Source organism: Ammospiza caudacuta, chromosome 1 (assembly GCF_027887145.1).
Source record: "Ammospiza caudacuta isolate bAmmCau1 chromosome 1, bAmmCau1.pri, whole genome shotgun sequence".
Taxonomy (NCBI): Eukaryota; Metazoa; Chordata; class Aves; order Passeriformes; family Passerellidae; genus Ammospiza; species Ammospiza caudacuta.
The window spans coordinates 59,900,347-59,921,049 of record NC_080593.1 but is presented as its reverse complement, the minus strand read 5'-3'; the positions used below and the strand labels follow the sequence as shown (position 1 = coordinate 59,921,049).

The following is a 20,703-nucleotide window of genomic DNA, read 5'->3' as shown; positions in this document are numbered from 1 at the left end:
AGTTCTGAAGTTTCTCCTTCCTCTGTGACTTTAGCCAGGAATACCATTCTGATCATGTGAAGACTTCCAAAGGAAAGATTCATAAAAATATATGTGTTCCACTTAAATATTTGGATTTTAGTAAACTGGAATTAACTAACAAAAATACATCTACTACATCTAATGCATCGTTTTTAAATAGCAACAGGTTTTAAAGAACACGTCAACAACAAGTATTATCACGTGCCATTTATGTCTTTTTGTGTTGATAAAACTGCCATAATCAATACCTTAAGCCATAAATTGTGTTGGCAGATTTTTTTTTGGCATTGTAATTAATTTAGTTATTTGACTCTTCGATTTATGTGATTTAAGTTCAAAGGAATTGCTAATTATTACAAGATTATTGCTGCTCCTCAGCCAAGGTTCACTTTTCCCTTTATCCCCTTAGATAAGGAAAAAACATGAAATTTTGCGCTCACAAAATCTCAACTGCCTTGAGAGTTAGAAAAATTTTACTGGAAAATTCCTTTATGTGCAATGAAAGAGGGGAGGCTTATGGTGGGCATATTGACATTGGGAAGCATCCTAAAGGTAGGAGTAGCTTTAAACTATCATCAGATCCAAGATGCTGAAGTCCTGTCCTCACAGGTTACTGAGTGCCCTCAAGCCCAGTGCTCTCAAGACCACCTTCTGCTGGAATTAGCTTTGGATTGCAATAAGGAGGTAAGTTTATTCATGTGGCTGGTTTTCACATACTGGTTAAACTGCCCATGTCCACTCCATGGCCTAGCAGTTGAAACAAGCATGAATCACTGCAGGGCAGTGGCTGCTGCCAGATAGTGGACCTCAGCACACAATTAATGGTGGGCAGGCACAGCAGGACACACTTTGGTGAGGCTGGTGGGGTGTCTCCACCTGCAGGAGTCACAGGTGATTTTGAACAATCAGTCTATGCGCCTGCCAAAACAGGAGCACTGGGGATGGTGTATTGAATCTGGAGCAGCCTTAGGTGAAAGCAGTTGAGCTTTTTCATGTGAACATGCACACATTTAGCTAGGCAGGGGAGGCATGCTAAATGGAGAATCAAGAAAAGGAAAGATTCCCTCTCCATAGATCAGACAAAAATGAAGACCAAGAAACATCAGAACCGACTTATAAACCTAAGAAATAAGTGTAAAATTATCATGTTAGCAATTGAAATTATCTACTTAGCTGCTTTTGTTATTTAAGAGTCTTCCTAGTTTTCCTAAGAAATCAATCTGTTTTGCTTTTCCTCTCAGGTTAAGCTACAGGAAGCTGAATACCTGTACACAGAAACAATGCCAAAGGGCACCTTTATTTTCCTTTTTCCCCCCCCTGGATCTCTGAAATCTGTGGTTATAATTTCTGTTCCAGTCTTCACCCAGCTTTTTTAGCAGAAAGCAAAAGGATGATTTTTAAAGATAGCAAAGACAACCTCACTATAGCTAGAGGAATCACTTGTGTCTTGTGTCTAGTATAAACATTTGCCTTGGTCAGGCTGATGTGAGTACCTGGAAGGGGTATTTGTGGTGAAAAATTACAAAGCTGAATTGGATGGGATAGAGAGACAATCATATCTTAAGTATTGGGTTGAAACATCATACACAAATTGCATTTTGAGTGTTCCTTAAATCTCCCTAGTAGGGATTCTTGGTAAGTACTAACAGTAAATGTGCATGAAAAGGAAAGACAGCAGAGACACGGAGAACAAAGAACAGAGAAATATACGAGTGGCATGCCAATAACATGGGAATGAAGTGAGTACAAGACAGAAGGTGTGGAAGATGCAGACTATTACAGGTGGAAATCTCTGTGGCCATCTTTGACTAATAGCAAGCCTACAAGAGTCCTAATAAACAACAGAAGAATATTTGTGGCATCTCAGCACCTCAGGATGGAGGTGCAGAGAGGCCGAGACCACCCTTGGGGGGCTCGGGAATCCTGGAATGTTGCCAGAAGTGTCTGGTGGTAGGATTTTGATCCTACACAGGAGATGAGACCTGTATGAGGACTGGGAGGAATTCACTGGGTGAATGGTGAAGGGATAAGTTAGTTAAAGTGTAAAACACAGGGTTTAGGATTTTGGTACAGGGGGGTCTAAAGAAGTAAGATGGAGGAATTGGGGCGTGTCCTGTCCTTCTTCTTCTTCTTCTTCTTGGCCTCCATCTTCTGTGGTGGTGGTGGCACTTTGGGATTGGTCATTACTAAAAGTGCACCGGTTAATAAGGGTAGAGGGTATTGGGGAAAAATGATAAATATTGTACACGTAACTTAGGGTATAAAGATAAGTGACCGCCCAGGGGCTTGGGGAGTGTGCCCATGGCTGACTTGCTGTGCAGACCTCTGTCGGGCTGAAAGAAAATCTTTTAGATAAACAATTAATAAACACCAAGACCGAGACAAGATCAGAAGTCTCTCCTCGTCCTTTGAAGCGTCGGCTCTCCAAGGCCATCCCTGGGCCTTTCCAGGCCACCTAAACAGCAACACAGAAAACCCTACAAATATTCCTTGAAACTGGAACTGAAATAAAGAGTACTTTTAATACACATGGCATTTTATAAAAATACATGGAGTTTTTTCCTAAACATAGATGATAAAAAGTATCAGTTGTCTGGTTATATGTAAGAACTTTTTCTGTCCCATTTCCTTTTCACTGTACATGGCACTGAGAGCTCACACAGATATAATCTCTTATGGGGAGGACTCTCCTCAATGAAGGTTCTAGGCTGTGTCAGTTTGTCATTCGTACTGTCCTACTCCTACTAGATTAGCTTCTAATCTAAGTGTTGAGGTTCATTAAAAACAGTAAGAGCAACAACAATACACCAAAAAAATCTCACAATCTGCCTAAAATATTTTCCAATTTCAAAAAATATTTAGGCTAAAAATGAAGGTTCTGGTAAGAATCCTTGCTATCCTTAAAGTGAGTCTTGTCTTGAAATGAGTCATGAAGAATTCAGCTAATTTCCTCTTCCACCCTACTTCCCAGCCAAATCTATTTCCAACTACCTGTCTAATTAATTTGTTCTCATGTTCTCACACTAGTCTTCATCTTATCCACCTTAACTGGTAATAATTGTGTGGGTTCATATATATATATATATATATATATATAAATATATAAATACTTTCTAATGTAATTTCAGAGGTTCATATTTATAATGTTGTAACACAGTGCTATGCAACATCACTTAGTCCAACAGTATTTGTCCAACTCCTTGCAGCATACACTTGCACAGCGGCACTCATTTCACTTGGAGAGTGGTTGGCAAAATGTCAGCTGTTGAATCAAGTACATTCACTATAAATTTGTGTGGTTCTCCATTCATCTACATTAATTTTCACCAAATTGTGCTGTTTTATTGATGCAATTCCATTCACAATAATTATTGTTCTATTTAACTTTGTATACAGTTGGCATTATGGCATAAAATTATATACTGGAACTGTATTCCATTCAAATCTTTACCTGCTTACATAGTAATAGATATTCATATTAAAAAAAGTGCATTTCCTTGAGGAAAGACGGGAGTGATAATAAGTGATTTATGATAGTTTATGTTGCATCAGGAGATTTTTCACACTTCACTTGCCAAATATTTGCTATTTATTAATTTAGTTTTCGTTTCATGAGATTTCTCAGTTTGACAGAGATGTGCTTCTCAATTTCATATCACCTTAAGTAGATTTTTGGCAAATGTTAATATTAAAAGTTAATTGTAGCTTTTACATCAAAATTAGCATAACTGAAATACTATGTGTGCTTTTTGGAGAAAACTGATACAATTTTAGAGTTTTTTTAACTGAAATCATCTTTTACCTCAGCTTTGAAAAAATTGCCGAGAAGTAATCTTTACAGGACACAGGTCATGTGAAGGTTATATAAGATACTTGTATAACAATTATACTAAGATACTCATAATTATTTTGTTTAAGCCATTGTGTACATGATATTTCCAGAAATTACAATGCTGGAGTTCAGTCAATTGCCAAAAAAAAAAAAAGAAGGCTCAGGACACAACATCATTATTTCTTCCGTAAGTAGAAATTTTCCTTCTGCAGTCTTTCTGGAAGTCAGGAAGCATCAGCTGTTGTGTGATATGATATCTTTATTGCAAGCAGGATACTCAACCAATGGTTTTTGTTACTGATACAGAGTCGGTTATTGGAAACAATGTAAGGGCTTCCATAAAGAACATACAGGAAAATGGACTCTGATAATAAATGCATATATGCAACTGTATTCTTGTACAAATACATATTTTGTACATGAACTCATGTATACTCAGTGGATTCTTGGTTTATTGTACATGTATTTGTGTACCTATAGGAAATTCACGATTGTCAGTCCCTTCTTCTGTCCTCTCTGTGTCCTGCTGAAATATTAATGAATCACACCACAATTCCCTGATATCTACAGTCATTTGATACCCTGTCAACTTAAAAAAATTCCAAGCAGTCACAAGTGCACTTTGAACTATTAACTTCTTGTTGTTAAAAGAAATACAGTGTTGGCATTTTAACAGTGTTTTAAACCTTGTTTTTACAAGATGGTACTGACAACTTTTTTTCCTTAATACTGTTTTCTTCCACCAGCAAACTCAGAATTGGCATGTAACTTTGGTTACTGTTGCCATGGGCAGAACATTGTCTACAGGCAATCAGAGGTGTGATCTTAACTGGTGCTCCTCCAAGCCTTTGCTTATATCTAGAAAGGATCTACTGGAGAAGGCTTTCCCATTTTTCTAGCCCTGCTGCAGGTATTCTTGATCTAAGACACATTTAATAATAACCATCTGGACAACATGGTTCTTTCTAATCAGTCAGCATTTTTTGGAATTAGATTTGGGAAAAATCATGAATATAAGATGGAACACTGGCAGCACTGGTACCCTTTCATTAGCTGCAGCTGAAATGTTTAATTGTGGTATGAGCATACTTGGAATAAGTTGTGACAGTGAAAACACTGCTGACATCTTGTCTCCACTGAAGTTCGTGGTTCTCCTAATAGTAGCAAACAGAATTCATGTTCATGGCTAGGAACTAATACTCTCCACGGGGCTCAGCAACAGTTTACATGGATGATCAGCAGCTACCTAATTCCAGCTACAGTTTTCTCTCTCAACTGGCTATCCACAAAAATGTTACTTAGGCATTGGCTACAGCCACCTGTAGAACATTCACAGAACTTAGGAGCAAATTCTAAACAACATTTGAGTGCCCAAGTCATGCTCTGAAAAAGATAAAAAATGTAGATAGAATTTGTTGTTAGATACTGAAGAATTCTTCAGGTCTTTGTCTACAACATTTACTGAATGTGGACATATTTTGCTGTCTGTCATGCTTCCAAAAAAGAGTTGCCAATTCTGTCTTCAGATTTGCTCCCTCTTAAAAAACTTCCCACATAATTCCCTTTCACTTAAATAATGAAGAAGGAAAGAAAGTCTGCAAGATGTTTCATTGTTTGAAGACAGTTGGTCCAATTTGGGGCCTGCACTTGCTTTGAGGTAATAATGACAATAACATGCCATGGAAATTTATAGATTTAATTAACCAGCTAATTTATTTATGGAGTGTCTGTGCAGGACAGATGACTATGAAAAAGTGTGTGGGTTTTCTCCTTAGTGATTGAAATAATAAAAAATAATTTCTTTGTCTTCCAATAATTTTAAAGGAGTCCTGTTCATTTTTTACCTCTAATAAAACCAGCTGTTATGTTAGGAAAACAAAAAGGTAGTGTTTTTCTGCAGAAAATCACAGAAGGAGCGGACTGCACACAGATTGTTTTGGAGCACACAAGAGTGGAGTTGCTGCTGCTGTTGCTGAGGCGTGTGGAAGGGCGCCCTCAGCTCTGCCCATCGGGAACAGGATGCTTTGCTGTCCTTTTACTGCAAGGTGATGATTATCATGGGTCCGCCTGCCTGCAGCACCATGGTCCCGTGATATCATGAACCACGCAAGATAGCAAACAGGCTAACAGGCTTTAGGGAGAGAGTAGAATCTCCTAAAAGCTCTCACGGTGTAAGCAAAAAAAAAAAAAAAAAAAAAAAAAAAAAAAAAAAAAAAAAAGTAAACCAAGCCACATAGCTTTTTTAATACAGTACATCTTAACAAGCAGCTATAAGCAGACCTAAGTGGAAAGCCGAATGTTGCACGCTGCTGTCCTTTCCCGGAGCACCGTGGGAAGAGGTGCTCTCTGGTGGACAGAAGGAAAAGCTGGTCTGAGGAACGTGCTGCTGTGCCCTCGATGAGCTCGATCGAGCTCAGAAGGGGACTCGAGGCTGAGAAGCGCAAAAGAGTGCGTTTCCTCTGTGACAACCTGTCGGGAGAGCGAGGCTGAGGGTGGGAGGCCGATACAAAAGCATCCAGAGCGCCCGAACGGAGACCTGTGGATGTCCCGCGCACACGGCTCCGGTGCGGGCACGGACGCCGGACTCCCCTAGGACATTACCCGCGGGAGCGCTCCCAGCGCCGGCTCCGAGCGCCAGCAGCTCCGGGCCGCTGCTGTTCGCTGCCCAGCAGCCCAGGGCCGCACGGACACAGGCCAGAGCCTGCGGAGCTGCCCGCCGACCCCCGGGTGCTCCGTCAGTCAGGGCATCGCCGTCCCCATCCCCACACGGCAGCCTCTGCAGGAGCGGCGGGAGGCTCCGCCTCCGCCCGATCGGGAACAGCCTGATAAAGGCAGGTGCGGGCGAGCAGCGGGACCCCAGCTCGAAGCATCTGCGTGAGCGCGGAGCCTCTGACCCGTCCTTTGCCACCCCGCGCGAGGCGACGCCTGGGGCAGCCGGTGCGGGACGGGACAGGAGGGGACAGGAGGGGACCCTGCCGCCCTCGGCCGCGCGCGCCGCTGTCCCGCCGTCCTGAGCCGTCGGGCGCAGGGACAAGGACCTCGCCCCCAAGGACCTCCGGAGAGGCGGGATCTCTCCGGGAAGGGGAAGCAGGATTTTGTTGTGTGGCTTGAAGATGAGGCCGGTATCTGGAGTGGCGCTTCTCCTGGGGCTGATGGCTCTCCCAGCGGTGCTGGGACAGAGAAGCTCGGAAAGCCATAAAAATAGCAACGAAAGCTTTGCCATCGTCTCTTTCAAATGGGATCACGTCAAGGAGCCGTATATCATTGCACTCTGGATACTTGTGGCCAGCTTGGCCAAAATCGGTGAGTCTGGAGTTACATATTAATACATGTCCTCTGCCTTTCCCTCCCCCCTTGCCCTTCTCCCACCCAACGTAAATGAAGAAAGCTTATCATAGGTCCGCTGACCCGTTTTCAGGGGGTTTACTGCAGTCTGTCCTGATTTCATAATACTGCCCTACGCAGTGCTTAGCAGTGTGATTTTCACCAGCCTCGAAGGGTTACCTGGTTCATTTTCACCGACCACGACTGTGGCTTCTGCATCTGACTCCTTGAAAACCCTTTCAATTCCTTGAGACCTTGCATTCCCCTTGCTCCCAGGAAAAACTTTTTTGCAAAAGTGAAACAAAAATCGGGTCTTACTGCTTACACTCTATCTATCGCACTTTATGATATGCTCTTCTCCTGCCTATGATTGTTAACTAAATCAGCTCGTAATATCAAAACTAACCAGTGCAAACTGCACATATGAACTTAGCGTTTTCTGCTTTGAAGTGCATTGCTGGATTAGTGAAAGAGCATCGTTTATAGAGAAAGGCAACACATATTATCAGACCATCTCATGTAGCTGAAAAAAATACAAGCTTTAGACCACCCAGAATTTTCTTCAAGAAATTGGAACAAGTGAAAAGCCAGGACTTAGCCTAACTTCGGTGTAGTTTAAGTGAATTTATATGAATGCTCCAACTCTTGTGTTCTGAACTTTGTGACTTTTTCCAAAAGCGATCTTGTACCAATAATGCAGTTTGCGGAACGAGAAAAGTCAATGTTTAATTAGAATGCATTTTACTTTATTAAGGCTATTACTTTCAGACTTTTTGCCTAAAAACACACCTCCAGTTTGGCTGACACTGTAAATACCATTTTAATTTAAAATAAATATTTTCTATAATCAGTCTCCTCTCACAAGGTCAGCTGAAAATCCTACTGAAGATTTTCTGGACTTGTACTGTTAATACTAATTTGGTATACCAGAATCACATCCCATAGATTTTTCATGCCGCAGAGAATGAAAGATGTAAAAAGGTATACTTGAGTATATTCTGTCCAGCACATAAGAGAAGCATATTAAGACCTGGATGGAAAATGCTGTCTCCAAACTCCAATAAAGTATTTTAAAAAGGAGTGTGTTAGAGGTTGGGGTGATATTGTACATAATTTTCCAGCAGTATTTGCATCTTAGCTTTTACTTGATTAACCATATATATATATAACTAAATACCTTTCTTTGAACCTGTTTGACTACACTATGCAAATAGTTTGTCTTCAGAGAGTTGCTACATCACAGTTTACATAACAGACAATTTTGTTTTAATCTACTTTTATTGATGAGTTATAGCAATTAAAAAGCTGGGGAAACCATATACAGAAAATAACTGACAACACTGAGTACCTATAAAATTGTACTGAACAAAGTAATAAACAGGCTGCTTGTTTGAACCTTCTTTTTGAGATAGTCTTCTAAGTAAGTACAGTTATTAAGGCCTTGTGCTATTTAGGCTTTGCTGTTCTGTACATGTGGCCCAGTTGTACAGTGTAATATTAGTGGTGCACAACCATATCAGTTTGTGTCTAAAGCCACTGAACCCAAGAACAGGACAGTTAGATTGTACTATATTTAAATTGCAATTGCCTGGATTGAGATTAGTTGAGTTTAATATGAGCCATTTTACCATGAAGTCCTTGATATAAACTCTTGATAAAGCACTTACTGTCAGGAGCCGAGTGGTGCTGATTCTGTTTTTAAATTCTTTGTACTTCTTTCATAGCTGCACAGAGCATGTCACTTATTAGTAGATCATACCTATCATTGACTCCATCACTTTTCTTCCCCAGAGCTCTCAAGCTTTGTATGTTTCTCTCTTCACATTTGTATTTTTGATCCTATACTTCTCTGGACATAATTTCTGGAGAAGCAGTGGATAACTGCTGTAGTCCCCTGAGAGCCTGTGAGTGTCTCTGCTTTCTCCATCAGTTACAAATAACACAGACAAAAGCAAGAATGTACACTCACTGTTCAACACATGAAGAAATCTGTTCTTAATGAAGAAATTGTGAAGGTGTTCATATAAGTCTGTGAGAAAGGGAACGGAAAAAAAATAACTTTTCAGCCTTCTGTCTGCCTTTGTGTGTCAAGGGTTCTGGAAAACGGGTCAGAAATCTATGAGAAAATTTTGAATTGCAAAAGTCCTGTGCTGCATCAAAGAAAGTTTACATATTCAAAAAGCAGACAGAAAAGAACCGAGAAAGAAAATACAGAACATCTATCCTTAGGTTTCTTTGCTACCTGAAGCAGGTCAGTTGTAGTGGAGTGAAAGTGCTGGTTTTGCTGTGGGTTTTTCAGCAGGGAAGGAGCTGTTCTTACACATGCAAGCTCTCTTCTCCATGGCTACAGGGATTGGGAGTTATTTTACTGATGGGTGATAGACAATTGGGTCAGCAGAAAGTGTTCTAGGAATTGCAGTTGGTACCTGGGGATAAAGGTGTATGAGAATACTTCGCTTTCTTTTGGATTGGAATAGCATTACTGGTTTAGTGCTTATTTGGATTTTTGTTGCTTTCGGTGTTTTTTTAGATTTGTTTTGTTTTATTTGTGTGGAATTTCAGGGTTTTAGTAAAAAAACAAGTTTCAGTTCATGATATTATATGACTGGGGGAAGTATTTTGTATTAGGAGATTTTTGCAGATTTTCTGGGGCTTGATGTTCATATTGTGTACAAGGTATTCTGCAACATAAACTACTGTGTGTTAACTCTCATAAGTATCCCAATACATGAGGAAGTGACTAGTGCTTTGGGCTTTTGGAAAAGGAAACTGCTTTTTTAGTTTTAGTTTGGTCTAGTTACTGGTTAACTCTAAATATTGCTCCAAATGAAAATGTGGAAAAGAATCTTCATACAATTGGCTTTCATGCATTATAGAAAATAAAAAAATATGTGCCTTCCATGAAACTTCTGATGCATCTTGGTCTACTGCTTAACATATTCCAATTTATTTAGTTTGACCCTCTTCATCTGAGATACTCCAACTTTTCATTCTTCCACTTCACATGAAACATTCTTAAGGTTCACAATGTTCTGTTTTGGCTAATGATCTTTATTTCTTCTTTTGGTAGGCTGTCTTATCACTACAGAGGAGTATCTTTGTGGGATAGGGCCAATAAACTACTTACATTTGTAAATCTAAGCCAGAAAATCATCTTATCTACATGAAGAAGTACATGAGGTACAGCTGAGGACCCTCCTAGTGGATTTCAGGAGTCCACGTCCTGGTTATCTCAATGCTCCAGAAGAAATAATCAATACCACTGAAAAAGAATAACCTCCAAATGCACACATGTGTGCATTTTTAGCTACAGACAGTACAAATATTTCCTGCTGTAGGTAAAGGATGTACCATTTTTAAACAACATACTCACACAGTATAGTTCTAGTTTAAGATAGAAGACACTGTACGCTGACCAGACTCTCACATTCTTTCCAAGCTCACTTGGCCATGTGCTCTTCTTCTTATATGTCTGTCATTGATAACTCTTGGAAATAAACTTTGAATAAATAGATGCATAGAAGACACAAAATATTTCAGCAGGAAAGTCTCCACAGAAAGAGGTAGGAACAGGTGGAAGATTAGAAAACTTTGGAAGTAGAAGAAGGGAAGGAATAATGAGCTCAGAAGTTAAAAATGGCTGAGAAGAATTTTTTTAACACTGAACATTGTATACAATTTTGTGATGGTATTTCTCAGACCATGTCAATGCAAAAAAAAAAGTATGCTTTCTACTTGAGGGATATGCAATACATGTTTCTACCTTGTTCAGAATCCTAGGAAACACAGAGAGATTGTATTTATATCTTCACTGGAGTTTATATTGGGGAAATCGTGAAATTCCTTCTTGCAGTTTAAATTCCTTTCTGTACTCTAATATTTTTATAACATTTTTTCAACATTTTTACAGAAGATTAGGTAATTGTTCCAAAGTAAAAAAAAAAGCCCTTCAAAGCAGCCTTTCTGTCTGTCTGGCCCCCTGGGTTTGCTCAGTGTATGCAGATAAGCAACTGGAAGAAATAGTGGGAGAGTAAGTGACTATGAACAGGAATGAGGAAGGATACACAGCCTTTTCATTATCTTAGTCAAACCTCTTGCCAACCATTTTTGTTGGTATAGGTTATGCTGAGTCTAAGAATGCCACAAAAGCTGTTTTTTCCCCCTTAATTTCTGTGTAGTTGCATACAAATTCTGAAGGCTTTTATATAAGAAATTAAAAAGTGGGAGTGAAATTTGAATCCAGGGCAGCTGGTAAATCTGTCCTCAGGAATGCCACAGTGCTTTGTAGGAGGGGGAAGAAATGATTCAATAACAGTGAGCAAACACATAGGAGAAGGCTGGTGAAGACACTGTGTCAGATGGACTTGTTGAGTCCATCAGCTCTTGAGACCCCAGGAGAACCTCGAGCTTTAGAGCACAATGCATCTCTAAGCTTAGAGATATGGCTCCCCACAAACAGTCTAGTTGCTGCATGCCTGGGCTCCTTCACATTGTCTCAAACTACCCTGAGAAAGGAGCACTTTAGAATATTTTGTTAACACAAACAATTGCTGTGGAGAATTTTAAGCATGTTAGGGATGGGCTGGGGAAGGAACAGTGAAAGGCAGGTCTAACCACCCATCTAACTTAGACTCCTGAGGCAATATTTTCTTTGAAGAAATCAATAACCCTCCTTCCAAAGCAAACTGTCATAACAAAAGCCCATTTGACTCCAAAGTTTCTCCTCCTGGCACTCTAGCTACTGAAAAGTGTCAGTTATGTAGAGAAAGTGATTTAGGGTATTGTTTTAATAAAATAAAAACAATGTGAGACTAGCTCTTCTGTTGGCAGTTCTTCAGTAAATGACATAGTTGGAAAAAATGTTGAAGGGTGCTTAGCAGAATTTTACTGAGTGTATTTGACTGAAAATGGAGTCAGAGATTCAAAGGTGATGATATCACCAGATCCTGCAAAGTTTAAAACCTCCTCATGATTGTAGATCTTGTTAAAAGTTGCCTTCATTAGCAAATGATAATATGGAAAAAGTCTTTACATTGTGACTTAAGAAGTCTGGAGTTAGCTGTCTTCCCCCATGTTCTGACAAAGATAAGAAGGGGAAAATGCTTCTTTTACCTTTATTGTGAAGTCAGTAGAAGCTGAAACATGTTAGCACACTTAGAACAGAGGCATATGCATTTTCTCCCCAGATAGTCACAGAAACACTATAAAATTGTGCTGGCAATTGTTTCATATCTGCAGTGTCTTCATTTTTGTATGATGCTGTATTTTCTTTTCCAACGTGCTGTTTAAAATACCTGTGAACTAAGAATGTTAAGTACTGTAAAATCTCTTATCTTTTAAAAGAATTACCTTTTATATCTAACATTTTATAAGTTTTAGGCATCTGAAAAGAATATTTCCAAAACTGAATAATTGCTTTGCCTTTCCAATGCTAGGAACAATCGTGTGAGCCATATATTTAAGTGATAATGTGTGAGCCATATTTTTAACTGACTGCCTATTCCCACATTTAAATTCCATTTTAGTCTTGTGCCTTATTCATAATTTTCCTCTACTTCCTGTCTCCCTGTAACACACATCTATCTTCTTCCCCCTCCCCCTCCAAGTCTCACAAGTCTCAAGTCTTAATTATTTAGAGCAGGGAAGAAGATATCAGGATAGTATAATTTGACAAGATTCAGATTACATGCCCAGGCAAATAGCAAATGTACAATGGCAACTTGTGTGAATTACATAAGAAAACAATGGCATTTTGAGAATGGCCCTGAATTGAATACAGTTCAGGCATGCATACCTAAGGAAGGATCTCTGCCATCAATTACTTTCAGGCACCTGTGTGCAAAGTGCTCAGCGTTCTCTGCAGAACAATGGAATCCTTTTAATACTGTGGTCTTAGGTTTGTTGAAACCATTGATTTACTGTCTTCGGAGCTCAAGCCACTTATTACCAAGAGTGATCTACAAACCCCCGAAGCAACTGTAAATCTCTTCTGTGGTAATGCAGCAGACCACAGCCCCACAAGGAATAAGACCAAGCAGAAAAACCTTCTGGGTGTATAGAGGAGGTGTACACTTGTTCTTCAAGGGAAAGGTTCTGAGGTCCCCCTTTGTTTCTTGTGGACCTTTGTGTGTTAACGATGCTTAGTAGGGAAGCTGGTACTGGAAATCCTGAATTATTACTTTGTTTGACACGTACAACCAGAAGCCTGTCAAAATCAGTAGTTTTACCACAAGTTTACTTTAAGAAATGTTTGGAATCCAACTGAAAGAGTTCCCACTCCTATTTACCTGAGATTTAATTGCTCTGAATTAACGGGCTAGTGTATTATTTAGTTCTTCTGTATCATATGTCTCACTCTGTTCCAAGATGAAATGTTGAGTCCCAAGTAAAAAAAGAATATTTCTTATCTGAGTATTCTTTTTTCTTTCAGCAAAATGTCTCTGATTTTTCTCTCCTCCCTGCAGCAATGAAGTTAGGCTAATGGCCTGAACAACTAGAGTCTTTAATTGTTATTTGGTTTGTTGACAAGTGGCAAGCCTTTAAAACTAGACACCATTAAAAATGTCTTGGTAAACCACAGAGCATGGTGGATTTGCTGTGTTGCAATACTTTGTTTCCTTTTGTAAAGCAATTTGCAGAGTATTTACCCCTGTGGAAGGAATGACTTGATACCCAATTGGCTGCTATGTAAAGCACTGTGAAGTCATAAATACTGAAACTACAGGCTGACAAGGAAGAGCTGACCAAGATGGAATGCAGGACATGAAGTGGAAACACTTAATTAAGACACGAATATTTTAAGTTCATTCATGGAAGAAGAAAACTGGAAGGTATTCTGAAAGACCTGCACAATAACAGGGGTTTTAAGTAGCTGGATCTGGAGGGTTTTCTCCTTCCATTAAACGAAAATAGAAGCAGTAATTCTGGATTCATTAAAATGTGTCTAGGAGAGAAGTTCTACGTTTATCTGTTGAAAGAAAAAATGCCTTGGTTTTTGCCAAAGCCAATTGTAAAATAGCAGTAGTCACATACCAGGGAAGAAAAATTTCAGTGTAGATTGTAGACTGATTTTTCAAAAACATATGGTTATGGTTATTTCTGCTTTTTAAAAATGGGGGGGGGGAAGTTTGAACTAGTATCTTTATGGATTCAGCCAGTTTCATAAGTTAAGCTTTGAGGAAAATATTAAATATTAAGAAACCGATAAAGGTCTTGAGACAGTGAGATTCCACAATGAAAATCTCCCAGGTGCAAATAGATTGTAAACTGATGGTTTGGTGATATAATAATATTCCAGGGACTAGGTGATACCAGTTATTATAAGATAGCTTTATGTTAATGTTATGTTAATGATACATTAACAGTTGTACTGTTAATGGAGGTAGAGTTGTTATGTGATCTTACATAAAACTAAATATAGATATAGTTTGGCGATATTACAATCCTACTTCAGTGAAATACCAAACTGGTGAATATCTAGATGTAAATTTTCAGACCTTGGCAGCTTAGATATATGCTTAGGAAATTCAGTTAATAAATGCTACTTAGTGGCTTAAGTGGTTAAAATATTCATTCTAGAATGACTGAAGCAGTTTTTGAATTCTTGCTCTTCTGTCTGTGCACAGTCTAGAGTTTAAAGTGCTCTAAGACCTGGTTTGAATTAAATACCCAGATTTTCTGTTGAAATAATTCTGCCTCTAAGCTATTCCATCCTATTTAGCCCTCGGAATGAATTCGGGACAGTAGTGAACTGGGGGAAAACCGTTTGATACTGAGTCTCCTATGGAGTTCACAGAATCATAAAATAATAGTGTCATAGGCTTGTTGAGGTTGGAAGGTGCAACCTGGTCCTATGCTCCAGCTCACCCAGGGTGACCTACAGCTCATTGCCATGATCATGTCCAGACAGCTTTTGATTATTTACAACAACCCTTCAGGGCAGCCTCTGCCAGTATTTGGCCACCCTCACACCTCTGCCAAGCTGCTCTGCAGCTGGGTGGCCCCCGACATATACTGGTGTGGAGGGTTGCTCCTCATCAGTTACAGGACTGCACTTCTCTTTGCCAAACTCTATACAAGGTTCCTGTCAGCTCATTTCTCCAGCCTGTCAAGGTCCCTCTGGCCTATCAGCTACTCCTCCAAATTTGTGTCGTCAGCCAAATAGCTGAATTGCTCTCTGCCACATCGTTCAGACCATTAATGAAGATGTTAAACAGGACTGGACTCAGTTCAGACCCCCCGGGGTTCACTGGTAGTTACCAGCCTCCGACTATACTTTGCACCACTGATCACCACCCTCAAGGTCTGTCCATTCATCCAGTTTTCAATCCATCCCAGAGCGGCCCATCCAACCCCTACAGCAACAGCCTGAGGCTGTTCTGGGAGGCAGCGTCAAAGGCCTTAGTGACGGCTCATTAGAAACTCGTCAGGCACTTCTCTCCCCTCATCTTCCATGTGCATCACTTTAACAGGTTGGTCAAGCACTTTCATGTAGTGAGCCATGCTGACTCCTGGGAAATTTCTTGTCCCTCATGAGTCTGTTTGCCGAATTAGTTACTCTGTCAGATCTGCAGAACCTTGGATTTGCAATGGTCATACATGGATAGGCCTTCATCTGCATCTTACCTGGTCAAAGAAAGCAACATTTGTGTATGCAGTTGGTACACTTTGGTTAGCACAAAATTGCACACTACAGAGAAGAGAGGAATACAATGTGGTCATATAGTAGCCACATGATCATGCCATCATGAATTCAATAAAGGAATGACAAAGTACCAGAATAGTTTATCTCTCCTCTAAGATAGGTGCTCTCTGATTAGAGTGGCTTCAATTTTCTGTTATGAATGGCTTTCATTCATATATCACTCACCCTTCTGCCTTCTCTTACCTGAAACACTGTGAGTTTCATCTCTTGTTTTAGCCAAGCCTTTCCCCAGGATAAATTTATATTCTAATGAGAATTATCATTATTACTTGATGGGAACGTGCAGTGAGATCTGTTCACCGGTAGTACCAAGCTCTAGCAGCAGCTAAATGAGTCAGCAGGAACATGTGTAAACTCAGAGGTGGTGTTTGTAGCGTACCGTTTCCTACTAATCCCTTTCCTGCACACAAGCTGTATGCCAGAAAAGCACACCTCTGTGGCTCTCCGTACTTATGCAGCTATTACTTCTGCATCTTCGACTTGGAGCACTGGCAGTTTGCAACTTTGTCTCAGTTTGTCCATTTATAATGGGCTTTTCTCAAGAAGACTGCCTTTGTCCTTCTAAAAAAAGGACCCTAAATTATGGCCATAATGGTCTTCTATTCCTTCCAGAAATTATACTCATTTAGCTAACTTCATTTAACTTCACAAAGCACTGTGAAAACTCTGACTCTGGATAGGAGGACATTGCAACTATTGAACTGGTATTTTGTCGAGAAGCATTATTGAATCGTAGATAAAGATATTTTGGACTCAGTTGGTCAGATAAGCTGCTGTGGATGACCATTAGTGGAGAATAGTGTGGAGAATACTTTTTTTCTAAGTAGAACTACTGCTTAAATGCTGTGTTTATTCTCATGCTTCTCCATTGTTTCACTTGCTACCATAGAAGTCATGTAGAAAAGAAATCACAAATAACTTTATAGGCAAAAAAGTATTTGAAGTTGCATGCACAATCTTTCTGGTGTAATGAACTGAGAAAGATAGTCTATGTCTAAAAAAATGAACACTTTTGAACTGAGCAGTGCCCTAATCAAGAATGAAAAAGTACGATAAAAGGTATGAGATGAAGGGCAGAATGGAAGCTACAGATGAGGGTGCTGTTACATAAGCATAAAAACATTGGAATTAGATTGTGAAAGAACAAGAAAAACTGCAGAAGGAATCTCCATATTTACATTCAAAGCCTAACAAACAAATAAATGTATTAATTAATTTCTCAATTTCTGTTGCTTTGGTATCACAAAGAAAAGCATTTGGCTGTCATTAAAGGCTTTCTGTTAAAATATTTTCTATTCATTGAAAGGATTTTGTCATAAACTACTGCCTGACAGATTCTATCAAGACTTCTGTTAATCATAATGTCTTATCATGAGTTAGCAATGTAAGATTTTTGGAACTTTGCTCTACAGAGCTTCAAGGAGATTGCTTTTGCTCTTGGGCAATCTATCCTCAAGAGGACTCATCCAGTAGCTCTCCATGTTATCCTATGGAATACAGTGTATCTACTGTACAGGCAACATTTCTTAGAGAAGATGAATAGGCATCAAATTACTGAATATAATTTTTTTTTCAGTTCGCTGTCATGCTAAGTATTCTTTCAAATGAGGGAGCCACTTTTCCACCTGCTCCCTGAAATTCTATAAATCTTCTGGGATATTTGAAGCTGGATCTGCCAATTGCTGCATGGAGCAAAGTCTTATGATCCAAAGCAAGAATAAAAGATAGGTTAGTGTCCCACTCAGGCCAGATATCTAAGTGGCTGTGTAGCATCTTTAATAGAGTCTGAAACTTGTACCAGTGAAAACTTACACTTTGTTATGCAATAGAAATGCCTGGAAAAGGAAGGCGGGTTTTATTACTTTCTCTGTGACAAAATTTAGAAAAAAAGTCAATCCTCCAAAATTTTTTGTTAGAAATGAAGAATATAAATTAAGAAAATTCAATTTTTTTTTTAGTATGATAGATATATCACTGAAGTCAGTGAAAAGTAAGATTTTGTAATTCACTTTCCCCCTCCTCTGCTCAAATTAATTCAATTTTCAGACATTCTCTGATTTAAGGGTGAGGTTATTACAATTTACATGAGGTTAAAAAAAAGGACTCACATTTACCGTGGACTTAAGGAGAGCAGCAATTCCTTAGTGCACAATACATTAATCTTATTTGAACCTTATGTACCCTAGCCTTTCAGTAAACAGAAGAATATGTTGTTCTCATGTCTTGAATACTTGTACTGAAGAAAATTATAATTAAGGGATAAGCTAAATTTTTTTTGAACCAAAATTATTACTTTCGAGCACTCAATAAGGCATCTTAATTCTTTAGCCGTTCTTAAGGAACACTGCACAGTTGATCTTACTAAAAATCATAATTTTTAAGGCATGTTCACTTGAATAATGCTGTTTGGTGTTTGAAAGTATGAGGATGTAAAAACGGCAGGAGGAAGTATGAAGTTTCCTTCTGTTTATTGTGATTTATGAGTAAAGATTAAAAGCAGTCCAAGATAAATCTGCCACTGCAAGTGGAAATTCAACTTCTGTGGCGGTACTGAAGTGCTTGTGTCAGGAAAGATCCATGCAAATGTAAAGGAGAATGGTCTTACATTTTCCTCTTGCTGCCTGCTCCAGCATGTGTTATCTGTTGCATTTTGGAGGACCCCAATGTGTTGAAAGTCAGTAGAATCTTGTCGATATGCCATCATGTGATAAATGCTTTCTGATTATAGGGAGATGAAGAAGTACTACTGCCAATGGTAAGGTTTCTGTTTTAGTGCCTAAAACACAGAATCCTAGATCCAGCCAGGACAGGATTAATTTTTGCAGCAGCCAGGAGAGGCATAGCAAGGAGGTGATTCTGTATCCCTTAAGTCATTTTCTGGGGAGGTTGGGAGGGTTCCCACTCTGGGCTGGGTTGTGAGGCAGAGGGGAGTCAGGGTATTGACAAGGGCTTTCTGTGAGGAGTGGACGATAATGTAAGAATCAATGACTGTTTTTCTTTTACTGCTCTGGCATTGGTATTGCTCCTTGCTTTATTTTATTGTTGCTTCCTGGGCTGCATCAAAAGCTGCCTGGCCAGCCAGGTCAAAGTGGGGCAATTCTCCCTCTGCTGCTTTGCTCTGGTGAGAGCCTGCCTGGAGTACTGTGTCCAGCTCTGGGGTCCTCAGCACAGGAAGGAAAGGGACCTGTTGGAGCAGGTCCTGAGGAAGACACCCAGAAGACCAGAAGGTGAGAGCACCTCTCCTATTAAGACAAGCTGAGAGCATTCAGGTTGTTTGAGAAGAGAAGGCTCTGGGGACACCTCATTGTTGTCTCTCGGTACTTAAAGGGTGCCTAAAACAAAGACTGGGGCAGAATTTTTAGCAGGGCCTGCTGGGATAGGACTAGGACTAGTGGTTATTAACTAAAAGATTCAGGATACATAGAAGGAAGAAATTACTAGGGTGGTGAAACAGTGGAGTAGATTACCCAGAGAGGTGATAGATGCTCAGTCTCTGGAAATATTCAAAGCCAGGTTGGATGGGTCTTTGAGCAATCTGGTCTAGTTGAAGATGTCTTTGCTCATTGCAGGGGGATTGGAGTAGATGACCTTCAAATGTCTCTTCAAATTGTAACTACTTTAGGATTCAACTGAAGTTTAATTCTTATATATGTGGTAATAAAAGTAAAAAAGAGGCACTACTGTGGATAGTTTAGTAATATTTGTTTCATACTGAATTCTTACTGCTCCCAAAGTTTAATTTCTGCACAGACATTTTTGGGAATATATGCAAAATCTTTCCCATGTTGGAAGGGATCTAACTATATTTTACAATGAAACTATATTTTACAATGTTGATATGACTTTTTACTATATATCATACAATAGAATCATGCTTAGTCTAGGTATGTGGCATTCTGGGATTTTTTTTACTAAGGAAGGGATTTGTCTCTGGTTTCTACCTTTCTTTTTCCTTGTAATACACAGTCATCTTAAGTACCCAAAATATTTGAGTTGTGAGCTAGCTTTCAAATACAGCTTTAGCCAGTTGTTTTGTTCCTTTCCTTTTTATTTCTCAAATGTGGAAAGTAATGTTAAACTAATCGCCTTGCGAACTTCTTTTTGCACACTGTCCTTTCTCATTTTGCCTGCACATGCACTACAAAACACAAATGCATGGTTGAAAAAACCAGCTGTCTTACCACCTTCCTACTGCATTTCAAAGCATCAAAGCTTATTTTCCAGGTACTAAATTTTGCAGTACAAGGACCCTAATTAAACTACAGTTCCTTCTTCTGCTACCATCACGTACATCACCTCTTAAATGAGATAATGAAGGTATGAAAGTTAACGTGTTACTTAACTGGAGAAACTGTAGGGACAAAAATCAAAAGTCAAGCTAAAGCATATTGAATGATAGCAATATCTCAGAGCCATTTGCAGGATAAAATCAGAGTGATATAAATTAAAATGCATCTTGCTCTTAAGTCCAAGGGAAAATAAATCACATATCTGGATTTCTGAGCAAATTTACTTCCTTACGGGCAGGAATGAGTGCATTCAATAACAAAGCAGGTCAGATTTTCTGTTTTCTGTTGACTAACCCAGAAACTTACAGACTTGATTGGTGAAAATGGTGTTTTCTTAATAGACAGAGTACTGTGTAACTCTTGTAACATGAGAATTGTTTCCTCTTTCTTTCCCACTGATCACCTTGCTCAGTTATCTACCATATTCTTTCTGACTAGTGCTAGTAATGTTAAAAGAGCTATTTGGTCATGAAGTAAATTCCATCATGTATTCTCCATAATAGTACATGGAGAAACAGGTAAGTGACACATTA

The 20,703-nt window shown here is 39.3% G+C and overlaps 1 protein-coding gene across 2 annotated transcripts in view; it reads left to right on the top strand.

Annotated features, from left to right (window-relative positions):
* The first annotated feature begins 6,966 nt into the window (after positions 1 to 6,966).
* The window catches only part of SLC9A3 (solute carrier family 9 member A3), a 49,758-nt gene continuing 36,021 nt past the window's right edge, over positions 6,967 to 20,703 (top strand). Inside the window, exon 1 of one of the 2 annotated variants that reach the window (XM_058811467.1) lies at positions 6,967 to 7,156. In XM_058811467.1, coding sequence (XP_058667450.1) covers positions 6,967 to 7,156 — 190 coding nt within the window. The remainder of the gene's footprint in view (positions 7,157 to 20,703) is intronic. The other variant, XM_058811476.1, reaches the window with a different exon arrangement.